Below are 18,609 nucleotides of genomic sequence, written 5' to 3' on the forward strand. Positions count from 1 at the left end.
TCAGCTTTCCCTTTGTCTGGATCTCTTTACCATGGTCCATTATGGATAATGACCCTAAAATATAGTACAAAATATCCAAGGGTGGGCAACACATAATAAGTTTAAATGTTGTCACATATTCAGTTTGATTTTGTTCTCTTTTTATATATAGCATCTCTCAATTCTATAGAATGAAAGTTTTAATGACCTTTCCCAAAAGGTTTGAAAGATCCCAATGATATCTTTACTTGTGTGAAAACCAACTGCTTAGTTTCAAAGATAAAGGATAGACCTAGTTGAATAACTATATAATCTTTCCCAATGGACCAACTTAACTTAAAGCAAAGTAATAATTATTTGTATTAATAAGAAAAAGTCTTTCAGCACAGAAATAATGTGGATTGAAATAATAAGCTATCCATACCCCTGCAAAAGAAAGAAAGAAAGAAAGAAAGAAAGAAAGAAAGAAAGAAAGAAAGAAAGAAAGAAAGAAAGAGAATCCTTCATCACTATGAAGGAAAGAATCATCAACTCTTAGAGGGCAAAAGCCAATTTGATGACTTGGTAACACTCTACACAAAATAGCTGTGCTCTCAAAGCTTATGGGGGAGTTGAGGGTTTTATTTATTTTTTGTCCATACAGGATTCCAATTCACATAGACCTACTGTATAAAATTATTTGCTAAGTTAAATTTGAGTTTTATAATGTGCCTCAGGTGACTGGCTGTGGAGGAGGGCTGGACAGCCAACCTGAGTACCAGTGGGTCAGAACAGTGGTATGAGGTCAGGTGTTGTAAGTGCTTGAGAGTTCGTGCAGATGTTCTAACAGGAAGTCAGCCACTTGACCAGCCTTGCTTACACAGCAACAGTCCTTCTTTATACAGGGCATTCTTCTAAGAAGGGGATGACATATTTGAAGTAGTTGCAGAAAAAAAAATGGCCTAATAGGTCATGACATTGCTCTTTACAAATAATGCGAGTGCAAACGCCAAACCAAATTGTTCTCACATTCTCACTCCAATTTTGGCTTTCTTTTGGACCAATCAAGCTTTTCTCTTTTCACCGCATTAAATGATTCACTGTCTGCTCACAAAGAAGGCCATGGGTCACAGCAACTAGAGATGGGTTAATGCAAATCCCACCTCACTGATAGGGAAGTAATTTAAAATGTGTATACCCTGCTGATTGACAGTCAGATAATGCATTCTTCCATTTAAACCAGTAATCATTAGAAAGAAAGTCATAACAAGCCATCACATCATTCTTTCAAGTCAGTGTGTCATCAACAATATCTGTTTACTACGTTTAGCAGATTTCTGGCCCATTATGCCACTAGCAATTTGCAAAAACCTATGGTTAGCCTGTGCACAAGGATTTCCCTGTGAACTGAAATCACCACTGGCCAATTTAGGGATTTCCATTCTTCTGGCAGCACTTAAGCCCAATCTAAATGTAATTGTTTCCTCGAAAGGAGTAATTTAATTTTCTCCAAATGTCTACTGCCTTTATAATGCTAACTCCAGAAAACAAAATGGAAAAAAAAAAAAAAACTGGGCTGGTTGACCAGGTAATTCAGGCCAAAGAAATAAAATATATATTGCTTAGAAACTTTGTATAACGTGTAAGTCATTTTTATTTCCTGAATTATTCATTATCTCAGTAGTCTACTTTTGTGGTCTATATCAGGGCTATGTAATAAAAGTCAATACTAACAATTTACTGGTGTTTCTTCTATTCTAAATGAGTTATCATGTAGTCATAACCACATGGCAATTCCTAGGCAAAGAAGCCAAGCAGAAAAGGAAAACCTACATTTAGTGGAACACATGTTTTGCATAAGTAGATATAATTTGAATGTGTGAAGACCTGTCCTGAGAAATGGTTAACTATTATTATCCTCGTGTTTACATTTCATGTCAAAAATCTTGAAAACATCTATTCTAAATAGCTGTGGCTTTACACAATGTATAACAGTCCCACATAAGGATTGATGATTCCAGTAATAGTGACTAAGATTGATTGAAACCATTCTGACACTCTCTCTGTATTTTCTACCTCTACTAAAAGGACAAGGGATAAGACTCTCAACTTAAGGGAAATGTGGCCTTAGGACTGCAGTTTTGTTGCTTTTTAATTCAGCGATTTCCTATCATGTGGTTGTTCAGCTCAGGTTCCACACTTAGGACAGCAGGCTGGGGACCTGTACTACTTGATAATTATGCAGTTGAACACATGGTCATTTTTCCCTGGATTGGAAAAATTTCAGAGGCCCTTTGAGTGTAGGTAGCTATTTGAGGGCCTGAGAAGACTGAATCTGTTTCTTTTAATGTTAGAAGCACAAGTAAGTTACATGAACGTAAAGGAGCAGAGATCCACTTCATTCTCTGAAACTTTCTCAATGTCACAAATTGCCCAAAAGTACTTCCTGAAAGTCACATGTTATTTAGAAGCCGAACTTCCAGGAGCCTCTTCCAGTTACCTGTTATATACAGAGATACATATAAAGATGACTTACTGTCCCCTTAAAGAAATATCCCTTTAAGACTGAATATTAGAGAAATTTTAAAGGAAAGGCTTGACCATCAGCGGTTGGAGTGCTTTTCAAGTCCCTTCCAAATTCTCTAAGACCACCTAAATTGGACAGAAAATAAGAAAGATCAAGAGTCAAGTCCGAATCCTCCTCACTCCCAGTTCAAGGAGAAAAATTTGGTTTGATTTTATTTGCTTTGTCTTTCATAAGATTTACCTTGACACAAAAAGATAAACTTGCAAATTAGCATTTTATGAGAAAGAAATAATATCCAAATTAAACTCTAAAGAGAAATTTTATAACTTGTTTAGCCAATCAGTCAGTTATTACACAAGAATTACTGATTACCTACTGTGCCAGCCCCTGTTCCTGGGGCCCTTGAGATACATGAAGGCAGGGCAGAGATCTCTGCCTTCTCATTTTCCAGTGGGAGAAAGACAGACAATAAACAGTCAACAAAATAAACTAAAAATTTCAAGTATGTTAAAAGATAATAATTGTTACAGAAGAGAAACTAGATTGGAGTCTGAGAGTTCAGGAGGCGAAAATTGTAATTTATATAAAATGGTAAAGACAAATCTCTTGAGAAGGTGCCATTTGAGAAAAACCTTGAAGGATGTGAGAAGATTAGCTAATGATTAACTATCTCAAGGTAATTATATGTTGTTATTTTTCCAGGAAAGATAGATATCTAAAAAGAGAACTATCTAATTAGCTTGTCTGTGAAAATCTGGTCTTCAGGTGACTAAGTGGTTAGTATAAGCTCAACTCATATATCACTCTAAGTCCTTAGTGAAAAAAACAAAAACAAAACATTAATTGATGAAAAAGTTGTCTCTGGATGGTACTTCTAGTCCATGAGAAAATATTTACCTCCCTGTACGCTTCATACTGTAAATTTGAATCTAAAAAGCAGTTCATAGCCAATGACCTCCTAAGTTTGTTCAACAGGGAGCCAAGTCCATTTCGGTGTCATCATTATATGTAAAATAATATGAAAGTGTCAAGTTACAGAAATAACTAAGTAATTCTGGTTGAGTAGAATCAACCTTTAATGTTTTATTGTACCAATGTTCATTGTAGTATTTGCAAACATACTATACTGTTTCCCTGTTAAAAAGTGCAATTTTACTCCCCTAAAATGGAAACCTTAAAAATTAGTAGCAAAAGTATCCTATATAATGCTCTATGGTTGGTTTCCTTAAAATTACCTCTAAATTTACTTTGTAAGAATAAGAGGATGAAACATTGTTTTATGATTACTGGTGTGTAAGTGGACAGAGTCTTTAAAATCTCTTTAAGGTTGGTTATTATATATCAGTTATTTTAAATCAAAGTATCTATCTTATTGCTGTTATATAAGCAATGTTCCCTATCATGCCTTATATTTCAAAAAGTGTCAACAGTTTTTTTTAAAGATAATTAGTAATGTTTATTCCTACCCTACAGTTCTATAATTATAATTAAAGATTCAAATTTCTTTAGCATATGAGCTAAGCACTCTGGGAAATTATACTGTTCTCTAAAACCACTGGCCAGCATAATTTAAGAAACACCCTCTTATCAGCCTAATTGTGGTGATGCTGGCTTTAAAAAAATAATAAACTCACAAAATACCTTTTTAAAATGATAAATAAGATTAACATCTTTAAAAAAATAATTTCCTTTGGCAAAGGAATCATCCTTTTAAAATCCAGTATGTCATGATTTAAGTGTTTTGCTATTTACTATTTCAATAAAGCATCTAAATTTATACTTATACCACCTCAGTCTTTAAACTGTTATACTGTTGAGTTCTGTGTTCTTTTCTGAGGATAAATTAATCCCTTAGAGTCTAATAAATTTTTAGTTAATTTATCATTCAATGTCTTCATTTTTATAGAGTGTATAAATACATGGAAAACTTCTCATCACAGAGCCAAATGAGCAGAGATACAATAGAGCTGGGACTTTTATTTGTAATAAATGTAATGACAAAATTGTTTCAATTGCAGCAAGAGATAATACATATTTACTCTTCAAGTAAATTTTGTTGATTATAGCAGAACTGATGGGCATGTAGGCTAAAAGAGAACTACAAAATTAATACCATTTCTAATAGTCACATAGCCCTCTATGTATATCCTACTGATGAAGTGGACATTGGATATCTGATTTTACGTAGTGGTATTCTGGTCTTTCCATGTGCTGTGGCTGCAAATGAAGAGCATCCAGTACTGCAACAGTAGAAATCATAATAGATAATTCAAATTAATTTATTTCTTCATTTCCATATGCACCAAACACAGGCATTTAAATACAGTAAGATTTTACCCACGTGCACAAATGCTTCTAAAAAGAACTTTATATTATGAAGATAAATGAGGAAATTTGATTGAATAAGCCACACAGAAGAAGAGAAACATGATATTTGCAAAACTAGTTCTACATCAGAAACCACAGCAAATGTATTTAAAAGTTATAAAACAAATAAGCATCATTATATTGGTGACTGGGAGCTGACAACTTAGCTATATGCCAACACTATTATTGAAAGATGGTAACTAAAATCTTGGAAACAGAATGTACAAAACATACTAAATGCTTTATTCTTCTCTAAATATTAAAAATATCAAATATATCTAAGAGAAAATAGAATATTCACCATGGCATGACACTACAGATAAAGTTTTAAAACATAATTTTTAATGTTGCTTATCAATTAGTTGCAGCAATCAATTATATCTAGGTATTAACACAATTAGTTTTGAGAAAAATCTAATTTTATTTTCTTTATAAATTATTTGAAAAACTTAATTTTCACTAATACATTACAATTTTGGCACTTATAAAATGTGTGATCATATGCTTGACACTTGTAATACCTTGGCCTTTTATGAGAAACCAGGATAAGCAAACAATGTTCATTTGAAAGAGTCAAATGAACAATTATTTTGCAAATATGCTGTTAGATTTATGAATACAAGGAAAAGTAAATATTCTTGTATCATAGGATAAGACTCAAATTTTGGCTTTTTTGAAAGTTTACAATCCAAACCCCATTTAAACACTGGTCTTATGGTATAGTATATCACAATTGACACAGTATGAGTAAAAAAAGAACAAATATGAACCACAAAAGATAACATCAGATCTGAATTGCAGTAACATTTCTGTGCCAGCTTTTGCACGAATAGTGCGAGTTAGAAAACCAAATTTGATTATTTGCCACTGTGACAGTGAATAACATTACAATTTTTGAAACCATAAAACACAAAAATTGATTGATTTCATTTCCTTCCAGACCCATTGCTGTGCATATGCTAAGGCATATTAAATTGACTGCAGATTGGTGCCTTACTGGAAAGATACATTGCAACTTTGCAAAAGGATATGAATGATAGGAAGCAAAAGAAACTTTAGAGACAGAGGCTGAGAAGATTCCATGCAATCTGTTGCTATAATCCTTTCTAGCTATTGGAGTAAGTTTCTTTCTCATTTCCACCCCCAACTTTGCCCACACCAAATCCTCCATGTCCTTCTTTACATATTCCTTTTCCAACATGATCCCCACCCATTCACATACTTAAGTCATGAAAATGACATAGTCAAGATAGTTAGAAAAATGCTCTGGAAGCACAATGGCCAAAAAGAAAGACAACCTTCCTGCCCTCAGGGAGCTTACATTCTATTAGAAACAGTTGACATTAAGTGTATAATCTCTCATAAAAATATGTAATTATAATTATGATGATGGCTGTGAAGAAAAAAATCAGGCCTCCAGTCAAACAATAGCACTTATCTGGCCATTACTGACCTGGGCTCTTGAGCTATTAACTAGCCATGCTGGCTGGATCTGCAGTGCAAGTTACTTTAACATTTTTCTCATATAAATGTTCACTCATTACTTTCATACAACCATTGAAGTAAAATATAATTTAATATATTTAATAATTGTTGGAAAGAAATGACCAGTTAAACATACATGGAACAACAACACAAAACAAAAAAAGTAAATTCCCAGGTAAACAGATATAAACCTATATGTAAAATAAAATGGAGAATAAAGTTATTAGCATTATCAATGGTCCCAACAATACCGATGACAAATTACTGATCTAAAAAGAAAGCAACCACAACTTTACAATGACCATTTGGATCCATCTAGCCACAAGCAGGTTTGTTCTAGAGAAATGTCTCTTCAGCTATACCTAAAAAAGCTATAAATCATTGAAAGAATGTTTATTCCTAACTGTATCTACTTAAAGGTGACATATCCTTGTTTATAAAACATGAAACCTATTCCAAATAACTGACTCCAGAGTTTAAAACAGAATGACCAATTAAAAATAGGAGGCACCCCTTTGCCAGTTTGGCTCAGTGGATAGAGCGTCGGTCTGCTGACCAAAGGGTCACGGGTCAAGGTCGGTTACCTTGGTTGCAGGCTCTTCCTTGGGCCTAGGCCCTAGTTAGGGCTTATCCAGGAGGCAACCAATCCACGTGTTTCTTTCACATCAGTGTTTCTCTCTGTCTTTCCCTCTCTCTTCCACTCTCCCTAAACATCAATGGGAAAATATCCTTGGGTGAGGATTAACAAAAAAATAAATAAATAAAAATATGAGACACAATGGCCTATGGGAAGGAGAAAGCTTCCATTTCATTCATTTTGATACTGTGAGCACATAACAGTGTCTCCAGATGACTTAGCTCTTTCTGTGATGTATAAATGATAAGGGATTTTTTCAGTTTCCAAACCCTATAAAATTAATTAGGGAGTATAGAAGGAAGGATCCACACCAACTCTGTAAGGATACATCACAATGATACCAGTGTTTACCTCTACAGAGAAGACTGGGGAGGAAGATGAAGGTTATCAGAAGGAAATGTTCTCTTTAGATGAGTTACTTTATTTCCTTTTGTTCTTTTTTTAATGAAATGCATTCATTTATCACTGGGCATTTAACTTTTTAGAAAATATTTAAGAATCCATACAGAAGAAATAAAAATAATAATAGTAATGCTCCTGAATCCAGTTTTGCTTCTGGATTAATGGCAGGGGGGGGGGGAGACATTAATCCAGAGATAATAATTCCAGAGACCCTGAAATCACTACTCCTAAAGAGACAAGTAGTGTCAAGAAAAATTCTCCAAGATTATATTGTGACAGAAAGATTCAGAGGCATGAATGTACAATGCATATCTGTTATTTTAGACTGGGCATTTTATGTACAACTAGGATTTAACCTAATAGAGGAAGCTACAATGTAAAGTTGCTAGACAATTTGTGACTTCTCCAAGAGGAGGCACAAGGGAAGGACATCAACCTATGACAACCTCGATTCATGTTACATGTTTAACTGCCTTTTCCCACCCTCACAGCACTTCCATTCTGTCATGTGACTACCTTGCTCACGTTTTCATTTTTCCTGTTATAATGACACTCCTTGGATGTGGATGCATAGCATCCTCAAGATTAGATTTTTTATCTAGAATACAGATTTGTTGAATTAATTTGCAATTAAAGAAAATTTACAAGTCACATTTCTCATTTCTAAACATTGAATTAAACAACATGCAAAGGGACCGGTCTTATTTGCAAAATACTCAATTTCATCTTCTTTCTCCCATTTAATATCGAAAAGCATCCCGGTCCCATTAACAGAAGCAGGTAAAGGAAAAAGCAAAGTCCTGCCCTCTGTAGTTTTGTGCAGATTGATGAATACAATTTGATGAAAACTTTAGCAAAAAATATGCTTGACACATAAAACAACAGAAAACATTTAGGTCTGGCATAGTAAAACGGAACGAAGTGACACTTCACATTAATTACACCAAAACAAATACCAGCTTAATATAAAAACGAATTATTCCTTAGGTAGTGTTAAATGATTATATAATTAGAGGATTATTTTTAAGAGTTACTTTTTCACATCATAATGAATACATGTGTGCATATTTAGAAAGTTTGTATATGTATATGCATTCATACCAATATACACAGGAACATATACACAAACACACATAGATATACTTCACTCAGCCAGTAAAATAAAATATAAATACAGTTCACTCTATGCCACTCTGAATCTTTCACTAAGGAATAGGTGGGAAATGCCCACTTAAGAAAGAAAAGTGGGTGGCAATTTGTCCTCAAAACAAGTTTAAAAAGCATCCCAAATGGTACACAAAATACCAATGGCATACTAAAAGAATCAATACATACTGTCATTTGCATGTTGTTGAAGGCTTAAAATGAGATTAAATTATATTATTAAAAAACCGGTTGACCAAAACACAAACTGCAATAAGCATATGTTGTTTTTTATGAACTCAAAGTATCCAAACAACATTTGTTTTTAAAGCTCTACTTTACACATGTAAAACATTGACACCATTCCCTCCTCATTGCTCAGCTCATGTTCAGGTGCCTGTTTAAGCAGGAAAGTGTCCCTCCTAGATGACATAAACGTGAAGCTGCAGAACTGTGGGCTTTGGTCCCAATTCACCGGATTAGGATTCAGAGCATAAGAAAGATACAGAGAATTCAAGGATAAGACACATTCCTGTGTTTAAAATAACCAGGGAAAAACACACAAATGCAAACAAACAAAACAAAACAAAATTTTAAAAAACCCACAAAACTGGAGACCAAGAGTGCATTCACTAATACATTGTTTAAAATATTTCGTTTAAAGGTGATGATACATATTTGTCACAGCTGCCTACCAGGTACCACCTTTCAACGAAAACACTAAACACAATGTGGATATGGTTCTAAATGGTGTTATACATGCTTTTCAATTTGGCACCAATGCTGTCAAAGAGTACACATGCCTGACTTACCAAGTGATGCAGGGATGTGAACCTGGTTGATAACGTTCTTAAACAGGGTTAGTATGCACACAAAAGAACAGGCTTATCTTGCTCCTTTGTTTCTCTCTTTCAGAATACTGCCTTTTCCAGGATATCATGAAGTTAATGTGCACATATGACCTCTAGCAGACAGCATGGCGATGAGCGGGACCATTTCAATGCTGCGCATGCTTAGACTTACATCCCAAGGCAGAATGGCAGGGGTAGGTGGGCTCCAGAGTTAAAAGTTTGAGGATGATATATTTATGGTGACTACACACAGCATTTAATTGCCATTGAATGACACTGCAAAAACTGACACTGAAATCGGTAGCTAATTTTAAAATACACTAATTACATAAGCAGCTGACAAAAAGAAATCACACTAACGAGCAAGAAAAAACAAAGAGTGAACATTTTGATGGATTTTTTTTCTTACCTTAAGTTCATAAAATATTCATTAACACTCATACCTACCTCCCAGTTCCCATTACTAATGCCAAAAGGTGCAAATACATTTGCATAACTTAGACACACTGTAATTCATACAGGTGATATTAAGTAGAAATAAAAGAGTGTAATACCTTTACTTTTACCTATTGATTTGATGAAATGGTTCCATGAAGAAAGGGTTTCCATACAAAGAGAACAAAGAGGAGAGAAACAACAATAAGAATTATGAATATATGCAAATGCACTACCCTTTGAAAATTAATCAAGAAAGCATAAATAAGGGCTTGAAAACAAATGGAAATACAATCAGTAAATGTTGACAATCCTGCCTTGTTTTAAAAGGCAGTACATGCAAGGAAAGTGGAAAGCCCATGTTCACTTTAAAATATTACACAAAGAGGAGATACATAACGACTGCAGGTAAAAGAAGTATTGATTCTGTGGAGCACTAGACTCAGCATTCTAGAAGCCAGAAGCCAAAGATGTCTGCATGTTCCCAAACTGCCATGCATGGGTGAAAAATGGACTCTTTTTGGTACACGAGGTTAAACTGAATATCCTCTTTCAAATAATTTGTGACGGTTCTTGGTTTTTCTTTACTATAACTACCCTTAAAATTGCATATGCTGATAAATGAACGGAAACTTTCAATCACAAGTCCTTATGTCTCATTTATTTTCAGATATCACAGTGCAAAGAATGAACAAAACAAAAAAAAAGTCAAAGGAGCAAACCAAAAATCAAACCGACATATAAAGAGAATAACACATGGGGAAAAAAAAAAAAGTGAACAAAAGTATGTGTTTAATTTGCAGCCAGATAATTTGCAAGCATTGCCCCATCCTTTGCAGCGATGGTGTGAAAGCAGCTACGGAACAAGAAGACACTGAAAGCAGAGTGGAAAAGGAACAGAGCCCATACCTTGGTCGCCCATCATCAGGTGCGCCAGACCTTGAAGGGAGGAAACAAGAGCACAGTCAGCAATAAACAAGGGAGCATGGGAAGGCAGGGTCGTCACAGTGACAAAAATGGTTAGTGACAGACATCTTGTTTCCTATGAGACATGTCTGTATCACAGGAGCGAATCGAAAAGCATTCTTTCAACCCCTGGTTGGAATGCTCTGGGGCAAAGAGTTACAGAACTGCAGTTTAAACACTGGCATATGCTGCACTGTGTGTTTCTTCTGTGTATCGGTTGGAACAATGAAGAGCAGAAGAGCATCGCTTAAAATCCAGCCAATCCCTTACACAGGGCATCTGCCCTTCACGCCCCGTGAGGAGACTGTTTTTGAGCACAGCCTCCACAGGGCTTTGTCAGTCTTCGGTGATGCAATTAGAGTTGTAAAAACCCAAAGGAATACCTGAAATATGGGCTGGGTCTGATCTTTTTCCCCTCATCAGAAAATGAGAAGTTTCATAATTAAACGAAAAGAAAAAAATCTTAGTCACACTGAAATGATAATGAAGAAAATGTCTCCTTGTCTGACACCTGTGGCAACTAACTAAGCTTGTTCATATACAAAGACCATCAGACATGCAACTGTAAAGTTAGAATTTACTATTAAGAAACAATGCATCAGCTTGAAATAGGCTCAATTAGCTTTCCATGGAGAACAAAATTATTTATCATTTTACTTAAACACAACTTAAATACTAAACTATGAGTTGATGTAAGTGATATACAGATACATATAAGAAACAATTTCATTAAGGATGTTTTCTGAAAGAATATTGAATTCCCTTTTAAATTATTTAAATTATTTATTATCTATTACTTGACAATTAACTTCAGATAAAGAATACTGTTAATATTCTTTTAAAATATATTTTTACTACCCAAGTAGATATTTTTTTAAGGAATGGCATAATTCCTAGTTTTTATTCTAAATTCAGGAGTAAAGCTACTCTCCAATCCATGTATATTAAAAAACATGGGGAAATGTTACAGCAGTAGAGTATGCATAAATTTTCTCTAAAATTTATATTTCCTTTCCTTGTGTTATTTCAAATATATTTGAGACTTTACTTGAGATACATAACATTATGCATTACTTACATCATTATTAAAATCAGTGTTAGTTCCTTAAATTTTGTGGATATTAAACATTCATTGGGGCATATACAATTGAAATAATCATATAATTACATGAAAATTACTAAACATAGTAGTTTAAAGTTTCTGTAATCCAGCCTCTTTTTGCATTTTCTAAGTGATTTTAACAAGAAAATCTAATCACACAGACAGATTAAAAAGTTTATGATCGATTGGTGATTCGTGATTATTTCATATACCTAGGAATAGTAGCTTATCTGTTAAAGTGATGTAATTGTTTCATTTAAGTTCACTTTTAAAACTACTATACATATTTACTAATAACAGCTTATAACAATGGGTAGACTAAATCAGAGAATTATCCCTGTATCAGATCTAACTTTTACAAAATATATTAGCCAGCTCTAATGGTTTTTAATTAATAGATTTCTAGCGCATTCACATTCCTCATGCTAGATTTCCTACTTCTAAGAGAACTCCACTATATTACCAAAGTTAATTTATAATTAGGTATGTTAAAAGTATGATTAAATAAACTTATTACAATAGTTATGGACCTACATTCTGAAAATTTTGTCAAAAATTTTCATGGGATGATTGTGTGTAAGGAGAGAGGCATTCATGCTTATTCAGCTGGTTTTAAAGCCCATTGGAATGCAATTGGATTTAGGGAGAAAAGGACGAAAACATAAAACTTTACAGGATGATTAAGGAAATGCAAAAGAAGTTTAAAAAGATACTGAGAAAAACTTTCAATCTTAATTAACATGCACAATATAAATGAGACTGGTTCTGAAAAGTGTCAGGCCTACATGGTAATATCATCTTTATCAAGTGCATGCTCACACGCTATTACAATTATAGTATAGAAAAACGGAAGCCTTATACAGAGCCAACACTTGGGGAAATAATCATGGAGGATTTCTTTTGAAGTTTTAATCTCTTACTTAAACAATAAAACAGACATGTTCAGCAACTAAGCAACTGTACTGTACATGAATGAGTCACAACAATATGCTATAACTTGCTACTGATCAACTTCAAATTACTGTGAATTGTTCTTTATTTGAAACATCAAATCTTAGTAACTTTATTATTTATCTATAATATTTGATGACTTTTGTTCTAAAAGAAATGTTTATTATTTTTACAAAATGGTTTTATTTCAAAATATTGCAGCAAAGTGAAATATGCTAAACGTTGGCCTCTGACGTGTAGATATTGGTAAATTGCTTATGCAAAACCATTTAATACTATAATTATATAATTTGATAGAACACCGTCTTCCTTTCTAGAATTCTAAGCTCTACCTAGTTCTTTTTGCATTTTTATAATGAAGAGATTTGTTTGACAGCACACTGACAAACGCATTTAAGTTCTTTAAAAGTAGAATGTTGAAATATGTTGAACTTCTTGGATTCTATAGAAAAATACATATACCTTTGTAAAAACTTCTTGAGAGATACATTTTTTAAAAACTTGAATAAATATTATAGTTTTACTTAACAGAAACAGAATATTACAAACATACTTACCATTAATCATGGTGGGGTGCTGTATGCTTTCATTTCCATTGGCCAAAGGCTTATTTTTTAATTTAAATATATGCCTCTTACTTACAGTCAGTACTTTATTCTGTGTTTTTATAAATCAAATCATTTAAACTAAACCAATGGGCTTGAGATGATGTGATGCTAAACAACTCCAAACGAAAAAAAAAATCATTTTGATCGAGAAAAAAAAAATGGAGAAAGGATCATGCACTATGTTCTGAAACTACAAATAAATACTTTCTCATTTAATATTTAAAAAATGGGATTGTATTATTTTTCCATACAGAACACTGCAATTAAGTATTCTAATATGGGGTGCTGAAATCCATCAAGGACTGGCATTAAGGGTGAAGGAGTTTCATATACGCGGGGTGCCTGGGGTACAGAGTATGAGTGTTCTGTATGAAAAGTGACGCACAATCCACAAATCAACAAATGCTCAAAAAGATGTTCAACTTACCGTCTAAATTCGAGATGTACTCTGTTAATGCTAAGAAATAAAAGGTAAATGAGAGTTGAAAAAAGAGTAAAAAGCACCCACCTTCCACATTGTTGTCTTCTGAAAGCACATGACAAGGAGGGAGAAAAAAAGGAAAAACATTCATTAAGCAGCATGCAGACTGGAACTTGCCTTTGCATGTCTTCCTCATGCAAGGCACCAACACAACATGCAGTGCTCCATGGCTACCATCCAAAGGGGAAAACAAAACCATGGGAAGCAGGTTCTTTCCCACTGGCAGCATTTAAAAACGATGACCGAATTGCAGTAATGCTGGCATTTCCTGAACATGGAGTTTTAAAGTCTTTCACTGCCTGTGTAAAGTAAACATTCTTACATGTTGCTGGCATGGGTTTTCTGGGCAATGACTTTTAAAGCTTTTTTTATACCATTCTTAAAGATTCTATTTCTAAATTCTGATTTGGACTTCGATGAAAATAAATAAACATGAAGTCTCATTTAAAGATATTCCAGTTCTACTAAATATGTAATCAATTTTCTATCATGGCCTTTAAGTATTTCTAATACTTCAAGCTTTTTTCCTTAAAGAAACAGAACATAAATATGCAACTAAAGACTACAATTTGTTTGACTTATTTATCGTGTTCATATTTTATTGCAAATGATGATAGTTTATTGTAACTATGAAAATGCTAACTTTTAATTGTTTGTTGAAAAAGTAATCATTGCAAGAGAAGTCCACTTGGCAATGTCCATTAGGCAAAGTTTATCAGGATTTATTTACTTTGAATTTCTGTTTAGGGTGTGAATATGAACAGAGTTAAGATAAAGAAAATATTTGATAAATTTTCCTTATATTTCTAGACATCTATATAATATTTACATATTTTATATATTTACTTAAATAAATTTCCACCTATGGATAATCAAATTTGTATGTATTTCTACAATTAATCAATATAAGTGAATAGGATTTAAACTATTATTAGTATGCACTAGAGAATTTAAGAACTATTTGAGACACAGGCCTTGGTATCCACATAGGAAATGTAAGGGAAAACTGTTTTATGGGACTAGAGAGAGAAAAAGGTTTCAATAGCAATTCAATTTTTTCCCCAATAATAAAGTATATCCATGTTGAAATTCCTAGTCTCATTCTTAAATTTCATTTTATTAGCTATACTTTTTTTTAAAGTGCTCATTTGATCAAAAGTGTTTTATAAAGAACAAAACAATAGCAAGTGTAAAAATGAGAGAAATACAACTAAAAATGAAACTCATTTCATAAGTTTCAACAAATAACATTTTAATGATTAAAGTTATTAATGATTTAAAAATCATCAATTTTGTTTAAATTGTATTAGCTGGAAACAAATGTCAACAGAGGCACATTTACTCACATGGTCTTAATATATAGTAGAAATAGCTAAGCGGAGAAATGTGGACAATACCATCTATAGAAAATACGTGCTTTGCCATAGTTGATTTTTAAGAGACATTTAAAAAATGATTGCAATATTGTATATGTGATAGTCACTTACTGAGTGGGTTTGGTTTCCAATCTACCAAATAAGAAATTAGACTATGTTACTTTTCAATGGCAACTCAGACGTGACATGAACACAAATATTAAAGTATTATTTTATTGATTTTAATGGGAAATCATACAAAGATCTAGATTCTTTCAATATTTAAGATACACTTTGATTTTATACTAACTGCCCTTGAAATTCTATTCCGCACTTAAGGTGGTTATTTTAATAAGACTACTTAATATGTAGAGTGATAACAAAATCAGGGAGCTTAAGAGACTCAAGCGCTGGGAAGGTCTATCAGTTACTACAGCACTACTTATAATTCCTGTAAACAAAAAGTTGGCAAATATGGTTGTGAGCAGTACAATCCCAGAAAGAGATTTTGGTTAAGTGCTGCGTGAAAATCTAATACGAAAATAAAATAAATAAACAAAACAGGCCCAGGCTTGACACCAATTTGTAAAATGTGCTAAATAGGATACCAGGGAAAGAAGTTTGGCTAATAAAATAAAGGTCACTGATTTGCTCCAAGAAAGTAAATTCATTTCACTGTTAACTAAGGCCCAGGACCACAGCTGGTGCCACTAACCCCACCCCACCTTAAAGCATTTTTCTGAGATCTTATTCAGAAGGAAAACAAGGCTGACTAATGGAGCTCTTTCTATGCAAATCCAAGTCATGCCTAATGTGTAAGTAAATCCTGACTTGACCAAGTTCAGAAAAATGTTCTATATCAGAAGACTTGAATTAAAAAAAAAAAAATCAAAGTACTAGAGTAAAAAGAAGGGTAAAATGTTAACTTCTAATAAAATAAAATAAAATAAAATAAAATAAAATAAAATAAAATAAAATAAAATAAAATAAAATAAAAAGTAAAACTGGCTTGGCACAGGCTTGCCCTGAGTCTCCATATATTTCCAGATTCAGTCATAGGATAAAAACAAAACAAACAGCAACAACAAAAACACCACCTTATCTTTACCAGGTTCATTCTATTCTCTGCCTATAGTATCTATTTGCTAGTTTTACTAGTAGTTCATTTGTCTGTTAACCTAGAGATGATCCCATATTATTTCAGAATTTGGAAGTAGTGATAAATGGTGGTAGCGCTTGGTGTTTATAATCATTCTCCAGGTATTTTTCCTTTTCTCTTTCCTCTCTATTTGGCTTTTGGACTAAACAAAGAATATCTATTTTTAAAGAATCATTTTTCTGATCACTTCAACTTTGTTTTCTCTGTGTATCCTTATGCAATCAAATACTATTTTGTGGGTTTTTTTTGCAGCAACACAGAGAGATGATGAAATTGGCATGCCACGATGTAACGATAACTTAGTGTAACGTAGAAAGCAGTCCATCCAGCCTTACCTGTCGGGAAAAGCTCAGGTTTGCAGAAAACCCTGGCTTCTTAATTCTGCTCACCTAATGCTGCTGTGTGCAAGAAGTGAGTCTCTTAATAATCAAGATCACACTCTTTTCTTTCTTTTAATTGTGAAAAAAAAAATGAATACAAAACCAGGAAAAAGATACCTTAAGTTTTATTTTTCTTTCAGATAAGACATTCTTCCTTCACAAAGATGGGAATTAGGCACATCAATCATGTTATGAATGATGGTGGTGTGCTGACATGAGGGGAAGCTGCAGACTGTTAAATTGCATGCTTTTAAATTACTTCCAACGAGTATCTCCATAAAAATGTTTCCTTTCGCCCCAGTCTATAAGAATGCAAGGGCAGTTCTTTAATTTATCATGTCAGCATTCTTTGGACATAATCTTAATTACATATATAGAAAAGAGAAATGAGTAAGAAAACAAATGTGCTTGTTTCAATACAAAGAAAGTAAAAATGCAATCATGAACAGTGGGTCAATTAAAAATGTGAGTAAAATATCCCACATCACTCCTTTTGTATAATCAGTGTTTAGGTTTAGCTATATAAGAAAGTTCATCTAAATGTACAACCAGTAGTCAACTTATGTGCTATATTTTACATTTTAAAAATGGCCAAAAGAAGTTTGTCCCCTCTTGGGCTTTCCTTCTCTTCTTTGGTTTCCTTCCTTCTCTGCTAGTTGCCTTCATTTTCCTGGGCTCTCCCTCCCCTCCAACAAAAAATGCCACAACAGCAGGTGGCTTCCCTCCCAGATCTATGCCACCCACGGTAAAGTACATATAGCAAAACTGGTGGCGGTACTAGCCAGCAAGAGAAGGGATGCAGAATAAGATTCTATTTCCTTCTTCCATACATTGGGCTGGCCAGCTTCTATCTTTGCCTTTCTAGCCCCTCACATTACGTTTCAAGACATAAGCCAGCCCTTATTTTGGATATTAAATGCCAGTGTGGCAGAGTCTGGTTCCCATGGTAGCACAGGATGGAGCTTTGTTTTATTTTGTTTTTCTTTTGGTGTTAGCAAGTGAAAGCCTTTAGAAAACCTCAATGGTCTAGGAAGGCTTTGAGGATGGGAATGTGGAGGAATCATTGAGGCTGTGGATCTGTACAGCAGTCAGCTGGAGGAAGAGAATTGCTGGCCAGAACTAGGAAAAGGTTCAACAGAAAATGAAGCATAAAGGTCCATCACGGAGACCTCAGGAAAGAAATAGCTCCTTTTTTCCTCTCTCTTTACTGCTCAGGAGTGAAAGGAGCGGTATCACTAAAACAGCTTGCAGCAGAAGAGATATTCCTGACACCACAGTTGGAACTAAAAAACACTTCCCTAGGTACATCAGGGGCAATGCCTGACTATACTTTTGGTACAATACTATGAAGCAAGTATATTATAGAATTAACTAGAGGCCCAATGCACGAAAGTCATGCAAGAGTAGACCTTCCTTCCCCCGGCTGCCAGCACCGGCTTCCCTCTGGCACCCAGGGCCCGGCTTCATCCGAAAGGTTGTCCAGAATGATGTCTTGTCTAATTAGCATAGTATGCTTTTATTGTTATAGATGAATCCTTTGTGTAGTGGTTTAAGAAATTTACCTTGCCTCACAGTGTTGTTTCCATGGGAAACTATAATAAGGATTTCAACTTATGAATTCAAAGAGCTTTTGGAATAAATAGCACTTTCATAAGTTGGAGACTGCCTGTGTTTCTGCTTCACACAGGAGCCAGTTTTGCTACAAAGAAGTTTATGGTATTTGATTCAAAATGCTCCCTCTTGTTAACAGAGAAAAGGAGGGAGGGAAGAAGGGCAGGCAGGCTAAGTACATGGCTGATTCT

At 34.0% G+C, this 18,609-nt stretch overlaps 1 protein-coding gene across 20 annotated transcripts in view; it reads right to left on the reverse strand.

Moving 5' to 3' along the window:
- Positions 1-18,609, reverse strand: part of NRXN1 (neurexin 1) — a 999,171-nt gene that overhangs the window by 870,392 nt on the left and 110,170 nt on the right. For 10 of the 20 annotated variants that reach the window (XM_028139951.2, XM_028139946.2, XM_028139944.2 and 7 more), the window contains exons 2-4: positions 13,941-13,958; positions 10,715-10,744; positions 9,925-9,936 (exon numbers count right to left, since the gene is read on the reverse strand). The exons of 4 other annotated variants lie outside the window; for them this stretch is intronic. In XM_028139951.2, the coding sequence (XP_027995752.1) occupies positions 9,925-9,936; positions 10,715-10,744; positions 13,941-13,958 (60 nt within the window). The remainder of the gene's footprint in view (positions 1-9,924; positions 9,937-10,714; positions 10,745-13,940; positions 13,959-18,609) is intronic. 6 more of the 20 variants (XM_054728025.1, XM_054728026.1, XM_028139940.2 and 3 more) reach the window with 5 other exon arrangements.

Source organism: Eptesicus fuscus, chromosome 16 (genome assembly GCF_027574615.1).
Source record: "Eptesicus fuscus isolate TK198812 chromosome 16, DD_ASM_mEF_20220401, whole genome shotgun sequence".
NCBI lineage: Eukaryota > Metazoa > Chordata > Mammalia > Chiroptera > Vespertilionidae > Eptesicus > Eptesicus fuscus.